Source organism: Etheostoma spectabile, chromosome 12 (genome assembly GCF_008692095.1).
Source record: "Etheostoma spectabile isolate EspeVRDwgs_2016 chromosome 12, UIUC_Espe_1.0, whole genome shotgun sequence".
NCBI classification, from domain to species: domain Eukaryota; kingdom Metazoa; phylum Chordata; class Actinopteri; order Perciformes; family Percidae; genus Etheostoma; species Etheostoma spectabile.
The window spans coordinates 13693741-13710886 of record NC_045744.1 but is presented as its reverse complement, the minus strand read 5'-3'; the positions used below and the strand labels follow the sequence as shown (position 1 = coordinate 13710886).

The 17146-nt window shown below is 38.8% G+C and overlaps 1 protein-coding gene and 2 long non-coding RNA genes across 6 annotated transcripts in view; 2 read left to right on the top strand and 1 right to left on the bottom strand.

Annotated features, from left to right (window-relative positions):
- Positions 1-17146, top strand: part of LOC116698497 (netrin-G1) — a 63708-nt gene that overhangs the window by 33774 nt on the left and 12788 nt on the right. For all 4 annotated transcript variants that reach the window (XM_032530438.1, XM_032530439.1, XM_032530440.1 and 1 more), the window contains exon 4: positions 16870-17042. In XM_032530438.1, the coding sequence (XP_032386329.1) occupies positions 16870-17042 (173 nt within the window). The remainder of the gene's footprint in view (positions 1-16869; positions 17043-17146) is intronic.
- Positions 710-9396, bottom strand: LOC116698502 (uncharacterized). The gene is made up of 3 exons (XR_004334226.1): positions 8898-9396; positions 2394-2462; positions 710-1402 (listed from the first exon to the last, which is right to left on the bottom strand). It is a non-coding gene; the product is annotated as an uncharacterized LOC116698502 (long non-coding RNA).
- Positions 5921-12543, top strand: LOC116698500 (uncharacterized). Its single transcript, XR_004334224.1, has 3 exons — positions 5921-5931; positions 9392-9394; positions 12449-12543. It is a non-coding gene; the product is annotated as an uncharacterized LOC116698500 (long non-coding RNA).

The window sequence follows — 17146 nt, the reverse complement described above, 5'->3', positions numbered from 1 at the left end:
GTAAGACACATCTAAGCCATTTCCACTGCAAACTTTCTGCTTGCTGCGACCCCCCACTCTCTTTCACAGTGAATGAAGCAATGATTGATCACGTTACATCCATCTAGTGTAGAAAGCCGACCCTGAACAATAAAAACTTAGGCAATTTGAGGGGGCGGGGATGCCATTACAGGTAGCAAAATTACCAGAATCCATCCCTTTCGAACCCAGAAACCGTCCTGACCTGGATTTATGACCGATAAAACACAGAATTATTAACATTTCTATTTGAACAGGCTTAGTTTTATTCTAGTCTTTATGGCACAGGTTTAGCAACCAAGGAAACTCGCAGATCAATTGCGTGCATTGTAAATCATTTCACGTCACACTACAAAGCCAATTAATCTGTGCATTCTGATAAGAATTGCAACTCAAATCATTGAGGGAGATATTAACACACAGGGGAAAGACAAGACCAGGGACAAGATACTGAGAAATAAGCAATTCAGAGAAAAATTCATATGGCATGGTCAAAATAGAGAACTTTTCCTCAAGCAAAGTTCTTACCTCCCTTAGGAAATTTTGAGCATTAACCACTTGAACACGGAGCTTTTATGCACTAATTTGTGCCTTTTCTGCTTCAATTTATGGAAACATCTAAGGAAAAACAAAAAGGGCACTAGGTGACAATTTAAAATATCTATTGCATTTAAATATTTATTGTCCTGAAGATAAACTTTTCTCATTTAGTGATATCCCTGCTAGTCAACACGCATGTAGACACAACTTACTCTTCCCCCCTCCTCTGTCTCTTAAAGAATGAGGCTCATAACCTGCGGACTCTGAGAAGCCATTGAGAAAAACGTAATTAAACCTTAGACTTAAGTGCCCAAGGCAGGTACAAATCAAAGTACGCACACCAATAAAAGTAAACATTTCATGCAGAAATAAATCCTGGGAAGCTTTAGATGCCACGCATGACCACAACAGACCTTAGTAGATGTCTCCTTAAATAAGCTAATAAGTATTACAGAGCACAAGCTTATAAAACTGGCTTTACAAGGCTTAAAATCACATTGCACTGAAACAACTGGGTAAAAACCTTCCTGCACAATGATCCTTTATGATAGAAAAGATTTGAGTAAAGGAAGACATGAAGAAAAGAAAGAAAGGGGGGTTATTTTTTCCACCTCTCCTGAGTAGGGAGTCGTTTGTTGTGGGGCAAGTCGTGCTATAGATCTCTAATGTTATTCCACATCAACGGAAAACAAAACCCTTGAACCGTGCAGGCTGTCCCACCTTTCACGTCTCCCTCTCCATCGTTCCTCAATTATTGATCAGATGTCTGCTGGTTAATTAAGACATGACCGCTGCCGGCTGGCTGTGCGGTCAGAGCTGCACATCTGCAGGTCTGCAGTGGGGCCTGGGAATGAGAGGCAGTTAATCCATAAGTGCTAATGTGCTATTTTTCTCCAAATATCCTGAATCTTTCCGCTGAGGTATACATTAGAGATATTCAAAGGCAATTTAGATACCAAATAGTTTTAGAAAAGATATGATATATTTTTTACTAATATTATATGCCCTACTCCCCCCCAATGTTCCTCTTGAGCTATAAACTCTGCATCCCCCTCTCCCGATGGGAATCCTGAGCTCATAAAAGTACCATCTCACACACTTCAACTGTATCTTACAGTCTATCTACAATGTAAATGTAGCTCCTGCACAGTGCATAGGATGTGCTGGACCACATTTAAAAGATCTTAAAGTACTCATATTATGCTTTTGGGCTTTTCCATTTCCTTTATTGTGTTATACTGTATGTCTTTTTTGTGCACGTTATAAGTTTACAAAGTGAAAAGGCCCAAAGTCCACCCCAAAGGGACTTACCATCGCCAACAGAAAACACTGTTCACAAACTGCTCCAAACAACTCTATTGTAGTTCAGCCTTTCTTCCATGACAAACGTGCGTCTCTTTGTAACATGCTTAATAATGCTCGCCTAGCTGCTAGCATGGCACTCCCTCATACTCTGCTTCTAAATGGCTAGTAGCCCTTACTGCCCATGTGCGATTCCCAACAAAGAGGGTACAGAAGTGAGATGCCTCACTCTGTAGCTAAAACAGAGAGCTCAACACACAGGGTGAAAAGAGGAGCAGCAGCAAACCATGTAAACCTCTTCTGATATAACCTCTAAATACAATTAAGAACCTGAAAACTAGCATAATATGATCACTTTAATCCCTGAAGATATCTACAATTTGCCTTTCAACTGTTGCAAATGAAAATTCAAGTAAAGAAGTGTAATGATATTACACCATATGATGGACTGTATCATGTTCCAGGACATTGTCCTCGCTCATTTAAACTGACATTTAAATACACTTGTATTCTGAAAAAGTAGCCTTCCTTACCATTTGTGTGTCTCTCTCCTTCTTTCTTTCTTGAGCTTACCACTTATGAATGGCACGACAGGACACAGCCTGAGGAAATAAATTGATATTTCGCCATAAAGGATGTTGTTGAGTAGCTTGATGAAATTTGTTGTTGATATTTAGCTCAGTGGGTGGAAATTTCTTTTCTTCTTTACTTTTGCAAAGTAGACTACGGCAAATATTGCAGAGCGCCCACAGTTGCACAGCGTGTAGCTGGGTTTTAACCCAGCCATGTTTCATGTTTTTCCTCCCTTAGTATTTTCACATTCAAAATGTTTTTGAACCCAGATTCACGCTCATCTTTTTTTGTGATCAAAATTTTTTTTACATATTCATAAATTAACAGATACAAACAATACACTGAGACATGGAACACGTCCCAGAGCCAAAAAAACAGAGAGGAAAGCCGGGAGGGAGACAAAACAGCAGACACACAAAGACACGACAAAGGACCAATAGATTCACCCTCATCTTTGAGCGGTTTCTGTGTCCCTTTGCTGCCTCAGATGGATTCTTTTTGTTTTGATGCCTGGTGAACACTGTGTTAAAGCCTGCTGTTTATGTTAAATTGTTGATCCACTATTTGCATTTTAAATCATTCCCTGACAGTTACCATATTGATTTCATGGTTAGGTCGAGCAGAACAGTAAGCAGTACAAGTTTTGAATTTCACAGACTTTTAAATAGCTGAAGAGCAAGTCGTAGCAATTATTAAGGCAGTTTATGGAAATGTGGGGGTTTTAAAAGGCCAAAGGAGTTTACATTTAGCAATTTAATACATTTACAAATACGAACTAACAATTTTAAGGCTGCTTTGATCTCTCTAAATTTTAAAATAAAAATTTCTGTAATTTACCTTTAAAAAAGGATTTTGTGTTTTCCCACAAGAATTTTGGTATTTAAAACAGCTGTACAAATAAGGGTCAAGTTTTAATTTCAGTTACCCGGCTTCACCTAACCTAACAAAGGCGGTCCCGCATAAGCTGTGTCACGACGCTGGTTAACAACTAGAATGCGTAAATCAGTCAGGCACAAGATCTGACCATAATTACACTTGTGCTTTCCATATACTGCCATTGCTTTGGCCTATTATTTTCAGTTGCAATCCTGGCAGTGCGGTGCTTTACAATGGTTGATTTCTAATCTCCAAAATAACCTGCTCCCAACCATGTTGTGTTCAGCATAAGTTTCCACGGCAATTTAGCCTGGTAACAAGTGATCCAACGTCGTGATACACAAAACCCTGGGTTGAAGCTGTAGTTACCTTGTTAACCTGCCTTTTAGTACAGGCCTCAGGTTTCACAAGAGGCGGGCAAGAACCCAATAGCATGACACAAAAAACAAGGTCAACCCAGGTGGTCAATCTTCATAGCAAACATAGTTAGCTGATGAGGAGCAGGTGAGTATGGGGTTGGGACGGGACAAGAGATTGAAATGACGCGTGGCAAAAACAGGAAACAGACAGTGAAAACCTAAATTCTGGAGCACGTTCAATTGCAAAACAATGTGCAACGTTTTGCTACAGTATCCAAGTTGAACGGCATGTTTCCTCAGAAAGGTATGAAACGTTTTTCTCGTTTGGTGGGTGTTTTTTTGTTTACTGGCTGTGTCACAGGTGATACAACAGGGTGTTCAACGCACCCCCGCTTCAGTTTTTTTTTTTTTTTTTTTTTTTAAACGTGTTGCTACGTTTTGTAGGGGCTGAACATGGCCCTGGCTGAAGTTGTGAACAGTATTTAGACCATTTAGTGCAACATGATTAATGGAAAATGCAATTGTAAACAATGTGAAGAAAAAAACAAAATTACATACAGTAATACAAATAATACAAACTTTTTGGTGTTTCCTTTATGGGTGCGGTTCATGACATTTGCATTTTTAAATATGGCTATCGAAATTGTTTACTAAAGAGGATATCTTGCATTGTTCATTATTTCAAAAAATAAAAATAAGACTAGTTGGGATGAGATGAATTTATATAGCTGACAGCCGGAATAAACACAGTTTTTAGTACTGGACTGGAATCTACCTTGAAATGGCTACATTGCGGTCGCCCTTTCACGTAACATAACGTAACATAACATAATCAGCCAACACAAACTGCACACACTCACACATGCACACAAAAACTCACTGGCTGTTATCCAGCCTCTCACATAGTATATACTCACACGTACATGCCTCCTATCCTCCAAGTCCGTGCCCTTTGAACCATGACAGCTGTAGCCAGCTTGATTGACAGAGTTTGAAAGTCAGGTTCCAAGTGCAGGTTCACACGACCCCCAGCGTTACTCCACTACCACCGTAAGGCTCTCTCCGGCTCTGCCAACGCCTTCTAACTTATCTTCCACCAGATGTCTGTCACATGCTGCCATGTTTTCTGCCAGTCATCTCCTAGTCTCCAGCGTTTAATTAGTGCTCATTAAGGCCCAGGCTTTCTTTGTAAATAATATATAGAGAGAAAGTACATCAACATAAGCTGTCTCTGGTGGGCTGGAAGCCATGAATAGTAAAATCATCATGTCCTTTTGCTACACTTATTGTATGATCAAGCTTTACAAGCAGTGCTACAGACAAGGTAGCAGTGGCTTCATGAGTTCAAATGGTGTATACCCGTTAATGTGTACTTTCACCCTTTACACAGTAATAGGTTAAGCAATGAGTACACACACCACACACAACACACACACAACACACACACACACACACACACACACACACACACACCCACACACCACACACACACACACACACACCACACACACACACACACACCACACACACACACACCACACACACACACACACCACACACACACACAACACACCACACACACTAGGGCTTGGGTGGGTAGACATTACCATACTGTATGCCTACATCAATGCACAACCTCAATACTGTAATAGACCCTGTCATTTTAACAAATCACAGTCTTTTAGTGGCAATGGCCCAAGCCACGTAAATTTAAATTTCATTTCGCCTCGGCAGAAAATTGGAGCAGGGGGAATTAACTTGTGATCCGTTCCTAATATTTCTCCAACAATTTGGGCAGCCCTGGCGTGGCTACTTAATATTTGGATGGAGGACGCAAACAATTTGCTTGAGATGTATAACATTACACCCTGAAGAATGACAAAATTGGCCACAGCACAAAGCGATGAAAACAAGCCTAATCGGACTCTTCAATTTCACGGTGACATAGCCTGGTGTAATGAGGTAACTCTGTGACTCCCCTCCTCCCCTCAAGAAAGAGTTCGATGCCATCCGAAATGAAAAAAGAGTCTATGTAAAGTAACACATCAAATTCATTATGTTAGCTGGATATGCCTTGTGCCTGCTCAAATTATTGTTGTTGATGTTAGGGCCTTAAGTCTTTTCTTTCCTTATTCCTGCAACTATGTGTTATGGAATTTACTGTAAAGGCTTTGCCTTATGCTAGTTAATGAAACTAAGATGAATATTGTATTTAATTTACTGTTTTGAACCTTTTACCTTTAGGGACATTTTTATATACGGTGTTATCTCCAAATGTATTTTCAAATCATATTATGCAAGCTGTATTATTTCTTTGAATGCACAGGAATTGTGTAAATACATTTTAGTAAACCAGATAACATAAATCGACCACAGGATTTTAGAAATACTGAGGTCATGAGTCAAATTCCATCCCATTTTCATATTTTATTTATTCAGTTAATTGTTATATTGTATTTGCCTGTAAATATTTTATAAAAAGGGATAAATGTTGTTTCTAAACCATATCCAAACTTAAACGTACAATATGTCATTTTCTGTCTGGGACTCTCAGTCAAAACAATGAATGGTAAACACAGACTTTTGATGCGTGGAATTCTGGAAGTTGATGCGTGGAATTCTGGGAGTTGTAGTTTTTATTGTTAAACACCATTGCCAAAAAGAGTGCATCTGTTCACGGGTGAGTTTAACATTACCCATTCAAGGTTTTTCAAGTTACGTTTAGTAACGTTTATTCATGTCATTCTAATAAAATAGTTACAGTTTCCCCAACATAAGTACATTTTTCATGATTCGATTTATATATTAGTGGCTGACCAGTTAGTGAGCAAGCTAGCTAACATTAGCAAGCAGCTAAAACCACTATAATCCCAATATATTTCACATGTCATTGCCACCTTTTGGATGTTTTCAACACAGGGGTGAAAGGGGTTTGTTGTAACGTTACTCAACGACGCTGAGAAACAGGTGTGGGTGGGGCTGGCTGGCGTAATCTCCGGGGCGGTGAGGACGTCCGACGGACGTTGATGTGCAGGAGATGCACCTGCCTGGAATTCTCTACCTTGACTTCTTTTGTAATCTTAACTAGTTGGTTTGGTGCCTCACCCACCTGTTGTTGGGAAATTTAAATGTGAAGACAGCTAAACGCAAAGGGAGTCAGAAATTGGCAGAGAGGAGATTTTCGGCATGAACACCAGTAACGTTAACGGAGACGGAACGTTACGGATGGCCGCTGTTCTGACTTGGGTGCCTGGGTCAGAACCCGACCCAGGTTCATTAAACTGCCGTTAGCGTGGAGTTGAGTGCTGGCCAGGCCTGGATTGCTGTAATGATAGTGGCCAGCTGCTAGCTGGCTGGGGGCTGACTGTGGATGTGTCCCCGGGGCTGTCATCTGCTCTCATCCTGACAAGTCTCAGCGGAGTGAGGCAGACAGACCAGGGCATGCTAGCTGGCTTAATTAGCATTATATAAGTCTCACTGACGCAGACCAATCTATACGGTGAATGTTACTGGTGAACATATTCGTGGGCTTCTCAACCAGCACACTGTTGTATTGTTAGGTTTCTGCTGTATTCCTGTTTTGCAAAGTGGCATGTGTAACCCACCTATCCCCAGTGTAGTCACTGGAGGGCCCTGAGTTCGTATCAGTTAACGTAGTTCACAATAAAGCAATGTTGTACTATTTCTCTTTTACCTATTTACATTTGAAATATCTTGAGTTCCTTTAACCATCTTAAATCATCTGTAAAAACTATTAGACTTAGTTTACTTAACACACTTAAATGAATGCACTGAAATGGCTTTTAAAGAATTAGCATATGGCAATGAGATATAGCTGAAATAACACATTCACTAACCTTTAGCACCTTAGTTTAAAAACCTCTAGTAAAGGAAATGACCAAACATCACACTTCATTCACTTTTAGAGATAGTTAATAGTCCAAAATTTACTTTTGAAAATGACAAAATAAATATAATGAAATTACATTAGTCTCCTTTAAACTGTTTTTCTCTTTCCCTTCAAGAACTTGAGGTACAGCACAAAAAAATAAGTCCCTTCATTGGAAACACAATTACTGTATAATCACAATAGATATTCCCTTTAACTGTAAACACACACCTTAAATCAGGTTACCTTAAGTTCAAGTTCACACTAAACTCCAAACACACACGCACACACATACACACAAAATCATGTACTAAACCCATAGAGGTCTAAGCAAATTTTTCTCATATTTGGTTTGCCTGGTCTCCTTGTGTAATAATGCTTGTGTAATCTCAACCCTGTTATGGACAGTCAAGTTATATATACACTTGTTAAGTTAAATACTTGAGCAAAGTCTCCAGAAAAACATTGTCTTCCAAGCCAGATTACTGAGCTTCTGGAAGGGCTTCAAAGACACCAAACAAAAAAACATCACACAGCTAAAAACAAGAAGTAACACTGGGTTAAAAGGATTTTGGAGCGAAACAGATTTGTGATTTGATTTTTGGATTCATAATTTAGATTTATTTGATACGAAGACACTAATTCCATGATGGATTAAAAAAAAAGCTTCTGGATGGAAAAAAAAGTAAGTCTCTACACTGTATTGATCTAGGGAAATTAAATAAGACATATGAAGTAGGTGTTTCTCTCGCAGGTGACAGTGGGTGGGGTTTAAACAGTATGGTTTAACCCGGGTGTTGTCTTCCCAAAAAAATCAACACTTTTGTTAACACTTTTTTTGACGTTTTCAACACTACATAACACTAACTTTAGTTTTAAAGTTATTTTGGGAATTTATGGTCAATAAACCTCATTTATAGGAAATTATACCTAATGTTTGAGTTAGAAAAGCAGAAATTAGGAAGTATTTAGACTAAACTTAAAACAATGTATGTTGATGGATAATCACAGACTGGAATATGTCAACTTTTACTCACTATTTCAAAACCACTTCAACAGTTTTTTTCAAATGCTATAAAATTGAGTAAGACACCACAAGATTAATGAAAGTAGAGATTTATACTTGCCAAAGAGTGTTGTGTGAAATCAATCATGTTATTTTGGGTAATTAAAAGAACATTGATATAGGAAAACGGGTCAATTTGATCCAAGGACAACATGAGGGTGAAAATAACAAACCGTTGCAGGCCTGATGCGATGCTTAGAATGAATAGAGAAGTTCACTGTATTTTCGTTCACCTTAATCAAAAAAGGCAACTAAAATAATATGGTAGGCCTACCTTGGTTAAAAGGTCAGAGTCCAGTCTGCACTTGTACTCTCTGGTGAAGAATGGGATGGCAAGAAGTTGTCAGAAGCTTTTTACCCGTCTCCCGGTCTCTGGTGAAGAATGGGATAAGCTGGTGTGCTCTCTCTATTCCAACGTCTTTAACCATCGATGTTGCAGCTCGCAGGAAAAACGTATCTGATGAATCTTTAAGTTTCCTCTTGAAAACGCTGCACTGGACTTGAGCGTTAGGTGGGTTAGCAATGGTGGCTAAAGGTCCATTTCCGTTGCTAACGCTAACAACATACACTCAGTGGCTAATGAGCTAGCAACACACGTGAATAACTGTCCGATAAACTTCGAGTAGAAATATCTCTAGTTGCTCGCAGAAGATATGTATACTGAATGTCTGGGCGAAGACTGTCGAATAGATAGTCTCAGACAACAACTACATACTTTTTTGTGCAAACTTTTACATCTCTTGTTCCGACGTTGTCCGTCAAACTTAGCTAGTTGTCACATTCACTTCCTCTATGCCCGGGATCCCACCCGCCTTAACCAATGGACGAGCAGTATTACTCTAATTCACAAATGCCACTATCTCTTACAACCATGAACTCTTCAGAATGAGACAAGATGTATGTAACTACACATCTGTGTCTTTTAAACTTATTTATTACACTGTACTTTTTAACCCTTTCATGAAATAACTTTTTTTAACCATATGTATACCTAGTGTAATGTTGGTTTTTGACTATCACATATTTTATCAAATACCTTTAGATCAACATCATGGACAATGCCTGGTATTTTTAACCTGGTTACACATGTAATCAATGACAAAATGATGCTGTGTGGCATATATAACAGTATAACAGTTACTGAGAATAATTTTTAATTTCAGAAGTTAGGGTAACTAGAGGGGTCAAAAGTTATACGACGCAACAAGCAACTAAACAAAACGTCCCGTGTCAGAAATAAAACTAAAGATTTCTTTGGGTTGGAAAATTGTTGAAAACATTTGGGATAGTTTAAGTACACAACTCATTGAAATGTAAACCATAGGTACAGTAATTTTTAGACATTTTAATGCAGAAATGTTACATATTGTACCTTTAATCAGGAGTGTGGAACTTTTGTCTTCCATCTTTGGTAGGGAGAGTAATTACACAAACACTGTTGATGTGCTTAAGAAAAGCAGTGGGATTCATAATGATGCAGCGTCGTTGTGGTCTCTCACCTTGTATACTAACGTACCGTGTAACTAGTCAGAGGAATGTATATTAATGTTAAAAAACCTCATAAAGTGAAACGTTCATGCCATAGGACCTTTAAATAAATTCTCCTATCTTGGTCCTTGTGTTACTCAAATGTATCACAGTGTTCATTCCTCTCATCTTAAATACATCAAACCGCCTCTTTTTCATGTTAGATGTTGGCAGAGTATTCTCTAAAACTTTCAGCAACTCCACATCTAAGAGCTATCGGTGGTCAGCACAGGTGAGACTCTCAACGTGTCTTGTCGAGTAAAGTTTCATGAAACCTCAGTATGTATTTATACAGCATGGAGGCACATTACAGGTTCTGACCATGGGCAAATTGTATGAGGGAACAGGTGAGATATAGAGCTGGTCTTGCTCAATCAGTCTTAACAGTCCGAGTAGCGGTCATGGGATGGAAATAGAATGGAAAAGGGGTTTTCCAGTCTAAGATTCTTCCTAGACATTTTTGAAAATTCTCAATAACTAATGTCTGCATGCAGTACACATTTGCAGGCTTTAAGCAATGGTTTAGGAGAATTTGTTTTTGAGAAAACATTTTGTAGGATGATACTGATAATATGCTAATAATATGCAATTCTTATTGTCTTTATTTTCCTTATCTTCATAGCAGTGGAGAACAATGTATGAAAAGACATTTAACTATCAGCCCTTTGTCAATTTGTTACCTGGCCTTGTGAGCCTTCGGATGTATACCCTATCACAGGTGCAAACAATCTATAAGGTCACCCACACCATTGCCTCCACAAAGTGAAAGAGAATCCAAGTTGAACTATTGGACGAAATACCAGGCACGTATAGTATTGATAGTTAGTTGTCTGTCAGCAACTATTCACATAAAATATTCTCAGATTGGGCGCCTGGGTAGCTTACCTGTAGAGCATGCATCCATATACAGAGGCTCAGTCCTTGACGCAGCGGCCGTGGGTTTGATTCTGACCTGCAGCTCTTTGCTGCATGTCATTGCCCTTCTCTCTCCTTTCTCATGTCTAAGCTGTCCTGTCACAAATAAAGGCCTAAAATGCCTAAACAAATTAAATCATATTCTCAGATTTATGGCAGAAAGGAAGCCATGAATTTAATTGTGAAAAATAGAGAGTGTAGACTTTATTACTATAAGCATATCTATAAACATAATATCTATGTGGAGTTAGGACCAACACTGAAATGCTGTTGAAGCGATGGTTACAAAAACCAAGGTGTCAAGCAACTTCTTATTTAAACGTATCCCAGTTATAATCAAAACATCAATCAATGCTTATATTCTTCTTTAGTTCCAATGGTCTGCACACATGTATTAATAACAACACACAGGTATTTTCAGTTATTAATTGGACCTCAGGCCTACGTTGGCAGAGCTATGCTAGGAATTATAAAAGGTCACCAAACTTAATCCACAAACAGGCCTTTTTTACAGCAGTTACTTTATCTTGTTAAAGTAGGAAAAGCCCAGGTGTTGCTAATGACATCAATTATGGCTCTTTTCTATTCATTTGTCTTATAATACAAGGACATTCAAACCAACACAGCAAAATAATATTCAGCACAGTTTGCTATTTGCACCTGTGCTTTTCCTATTGTTACATGTCAAAAATGTCTTCTGTGAAAAAGTCCTGTACAAATACAAACCTTTACAGGTAGGCCTACTACAGGACCTTTAGAGGTTTAGCTAAGAAAATAATTATGTTACTTATACTAATACTAACATTTGTGTGGATGGACTAATAGGACATGTAAGAAAAAGGAAGATATCGGCTAAAATCAGCCCACCTTGATACAGGGTTCAAATCCATATTAATCAGTATATTTTGTATGCATATTTAACAATGATGTCTACTTGAAGGCACCAAGTAACAGGACATAACGTATATCTTCTAAATTTAATTCTGCCACATTCTTAATGTTCTTTTTTAGACTATTAGACTCGTATTATGGCTTTCATAACTTTTATTTCTCCCTTTTCAAACATTTGTATGGCCTGACACTGAGTTTAGTTTAATGTATCAGCTGTTAATTTGTCTGACAGGTAATGCGACAAATGGAAGTCCATCACATCCTTGGTCATCAACAATTACCTCGGGGCTGTATCCTTTACCTGTATGACAAAGATTAGTATACTTTGGCAAAAATTGCAGTTTATTCCATTAAAAGTTTGATAACTGTAAATGTGGCCAAGACCAGAACACATATTTTACAGGAATGAGCAAAACGTACACTTTATGAAACAGTGTGATTATTCTTGGAAGTCCCTGTAGGGTTTAACTTTAAAAATTAGCAAAAAATTAGGGGTCCTATCTTGTACCCGGTGCAGCGCAAAGCCCAACACAAGCGTCTTTGCTAGTTAAAGACCAACGCAGTTGTCAATTTTCCGTCCAGGGCTTGATTTGTTTGAACAGTGAATGCACCTGCGCCCATCTGTGCGTCCTTCTGTGCACCCATGGGCGTGCTGGTCATACAGAACAGGAATTTTATGTTTACAGCAAGTGGCTTCACCGTCAGTCGAGATTTTGGTGGCAGTGAGTTTGGTGCCATAGTTGTGCATATGGATTGCTAATGGTTTATCACGCACGAGCAGATCAGTTTCTTTTCCTAAAAATCTCTCCTTCCTTCTCAGCAAATCCACCATCATAATGGCAATGTGCCATGGTACAAACCCGCCAGGCTTTTGAAAGTAATGGGAGATGACACTGATTGGTTTACAGTATGTTACGCCCAAAAGACACCTATGTTTCATTAAGACACTGAGTACAACTCTTTCAAACGCACGGACCTTTTTTCTACCGTCAAACTAGCGAAAGGGGATTCGTACACCCCCTAAACGCATCTGCACCAGGCGCTTCACACCGTGCGCTTGGATCGTTAAAATAGGGTCCGAAGTTGTCGTAATTTGTCAAATGAGGCTGTTCTTCTTCTCCTATTTAATGAGTTATGTTCTCCTCTCTAGTCTTGAATCTGAGATGCTACAGTAGAAGCTGTCATAAGGAAGAAAAGCTATGTTAGACATAGTGAGTTTGTCAACAAAGTGTCAAGCAGCCAGGAAAAGTCAAGGTTGGGCAGGACACACGGCACTGCTGCTGTCTACTCCAGAATATCAACATAAACTAGCCCCTCGCCTCACCTTCACCTTACTGTAGAGATTTGTCCTTTGTTGCATTTAGCGTGCCCATTCGCAGGCCACAATTTAGTATCACATTATTCTCCAAGTGCAGCATGAATAAAATGCAGAACATTATAGTGTCTACTTTTTTTAATGTGAGGATTAAAGAAGGTAATTTAGAACTAAGACGGTCGTGACAACATTCATTAAAGCTTCAAGTCTACCCTGTTAAATGTAAAAGCTATGGTCCATAAAAAATACAAAACAAAAATGATTATTTATGTAATTTTTATTTTCTTACTTACTGAAATGGGATTAATCGTTGCAGATAGTTCAGATTTTATTTGGCCATGTTTGAAGGTACCTCCACACCAGTTAAAAGAAGGAAAAGGGAATTTCATTTGTAGTGTTCACAGCATTGAGAGATTTAATGTATACAATTTATCAGAGGCAATGTGGTTAAGCCTCCGTGCCTGCATTCGTTTCCAGCGAGATGTCAGGATCAGTGGTGTCCTTCTGCCGAGACTTGGCTGGATCCTAGATGTGCCATTCAACCGGGTGACTCTTTTTCTGTGTGCTGATCTCATGGCCACATTCTGCTTTATGATGAATCATGGTTTAAGGTGCCAATGGGATTACATTTCACTGGATTTGTACCTCGTAAGATTTCATTTGACAAATAAAAATTGATTGATTGGTTGATGTCCTTGTTTCTATTGCCCCAATAACAACTGTTGACAACACATTGATAATAGTTGGGATTTTTCTTTGGACGAAGATATTGTTAAAATCTAAAGTGTTTTTATAGTTAGCTATAGCGATATGAAAATGTGCTTTTTGTGATTTAACGAGCTGAACCTTTGAATTGTGTCTAGTGATGATTCCTACTACCCATTTCTTGCACACACATCACACATACACTAAAAAAAAAATTCATTCATAACAGTGTTCTTTGCATCCTTTCTGAGATAATTTGACCCCCCCAGCTGAAAAAATACAATTGATGAAGGAGGGACAAAGACGCTTGATGATCTCTAATGTCTCCTAAGGGAGGGTCACTTGTTTGTATAATGGATAACAACATTTTTTATTGGGCTGTACAATGGATAAAAGTTCATGAGTATTCATAATGGTGCTGGTTGAAAAGGCTGGAAGTACAGGGGATCTCTTTCCTCATGTGGCCCAAACTGGGGACATAAAAACTCTCTGATTTCAATATGACAATGCCAGCGGCAAAAGCATCACATCCCAGAGCTCCACTGAGTGCACATCTTCTACTCTATCAGCGTGCTACGCGCACCGGTTGGACTCGATGATCCAGATTTTGCTGGTTTTTAATTAAGTGGAAGGTCAAATTGCAATGCTCTTGACTTCGGGGAGCTGCTGCTGTCTGCATGGCAGAAGAGCTACACCCAGTCATTAATTTTATGAAGGAGGGACTTTAATTGATTAAAAAGATAAGGACTATAGGGAATGCGGGGTGAGAGGCACTAGCATTTAGTTTCTGTGACTACGAGCTGGTGTTCAGTCGCATCCATTATGGCTGTTGTCAGACAGCATTTAACCCAAGGAAACACAGTATGGTGATATTCTTTTACAGATAGAAGTTGTTTTCAACATTGATGTTGTTGTAGCTGTGGAAATCCATGTAACTGCAAATGATGGTGCAAACTGCAAAATGGTTTGAACTGAAAGGTTTGCATGGTCATCTAAGGTTTATGGAAATTCCTGCACGGTCGCGGAAGATTTTAGTGAGTGTGTACTTTGAGTAATTAAAACAAACATTTTTTACTTAATTTACTCAATTAACTTTAATTATCCAAATTTTGCCTTTTGGAGAAACACCTTTTAAACCCCCCTACCTAGCATTCCTAATCAGTATTTGACAGGTAATGTATTTTTGTAATGCACTATGTTACATAGTTGTAAACAGAAGGATTTTATATAACTGAGCAATTATTGAATAACAGTTTAACATTTAACATATACATATATAATGTTGTACATTAAATACATTTACAGTTGTATGTACACAAACAGGTAATACATGCTTTAAAACATTGTAATGTACTGTATCTGAATATATTGTTACTCTTTTTATAAAACACTGTTTACATAAAAATACGTGTGCATACTAACTTAGTAAATGATGATTACACACCATCAAATTGCAGTGAGCTGTTATAAGGATATCATTTATTTAAATACATTTCTTTTTATGCATACACTTTTACAATACAATAGTCATGTTGTAATTTTATTAATATCTAGTATTTGTTTGTATGATTATGCTTCTAAATGCTAAATAGTGTTACAATAAAGTGTCACCCATGGTAGATGTTACCAGATATCCATCTTACTTTAGACTATATTCACTGACGGTTTACTGATGCTTATCAGCTATACAGAACAGGCTACAGGCTTTCCTGCAGTTATCTATCATTAATGTTGTCATAGTAAGGCCAGGAAGTCAATTAGAATGGATGTATTTCTGACTGCTGTTGTCATTTCTCTGTCTCATATTCACTGCTGATAGTAGGCAACGGTTACCCGGTTCCTCAGTCTCAAACAGGAGAAATCTTCCCTCGGAAGCACTTCGTAAAAACAAACAGTCATGATGTGAAACCATGAGCCGCCCAAACCCCTGTAGACGGGTAGTATGTCCGATCCACCCAATGTTCTTCCTCCCCCCCACTGTTTCTGTATCACTCCCTGGTCTCCCAAGAAGCTGAGGTCACTAGTTGTAACCTTTTACCCTCTAAGGAGTAAAATCAAACAGAGTATTATATTTGGAACACACGTGGAATATGAAACTGTAAAATCCTTTGAGACAACAAACAGCCTGGTCTGCCTCTGATGGGGCTCTTCACTGAGAGTAAACAACAGTCTCACTACAATAAAAAAGGTTATATTCTGAGAACATAATACATAATTTATAATACTCATTCAAGGTGATAGAAACACAAAAGTGAGACTGAAACTCACCTGTTTTTGTTTTTTTCACAAGCTTGAAAAAACAAGCTCGCTTGTTCCATGTGGTCAAAAGAAGGATTTGATTGAGTGTTGAAAGCCGTCAGGCCTTCTCTCCTCTCCGTTCACGATTGTCTGCCAGCTCTACTAGAGTCCTGTCTAATAAACTAGCTCAGTGGACCAGTAGGGTTTCCTGCCTGAAGGCTCCTTCGGCAAATTACACAGTAACTTTGAAGAGTAAGTAAAAAGAGAATTCTCAAGCTACACGGCTTCTCTTTATGCTGTCATCTCTCTATCAGATCCCTGTTTTGTCCTCAATTAGTGAATCTTACAAAGTGCCTTTCATTTAGCTCGCAGAGTGGCAAAAGTGACCTTATTTGCATTGCTGTTCTCTCCACAGAGGCAGCGACAAATGAGGCCTTGTTTTTTTTTAAAGGAGAGTATAATGAAGCTTTGTGGCGGCACGATCCAAGTCAGATAACCCACCAGGATTTCAATTTAACCCAGTCAAAAAATTTTAAACCCACAAATCAAGTCGCAGCAAGGGCAGACTTTGTTCCCTCCAGTGGGTATTGATTCCATGGCTGCAGAATAATGCCTATTCTTGTGTCCGTCTTTTGTTGTTATCTTTCTGTCTCAGGTGCAAGTGTAACCTGCATGCCAACAGCTGTGTGTTTGACAAGGGGAAGCTGGGCTGTGAGTGTGAACACAACACCACAGGACCAGACTGCAGCCGCTGTAAGAGGCACTACCACGGAAGAGCCTGGAGTGTGGGCTCCTACCTCCCCATACCCAAAGGAACAGCAAATATATGTAAGTATATCAGTATTTATAATGTTCAGTAGATATAGTATCCATGCAGCTTTACTAGTATGATGGTGCTGGTAGTAACACAACATTTTGTGTCTGTTGAAGTG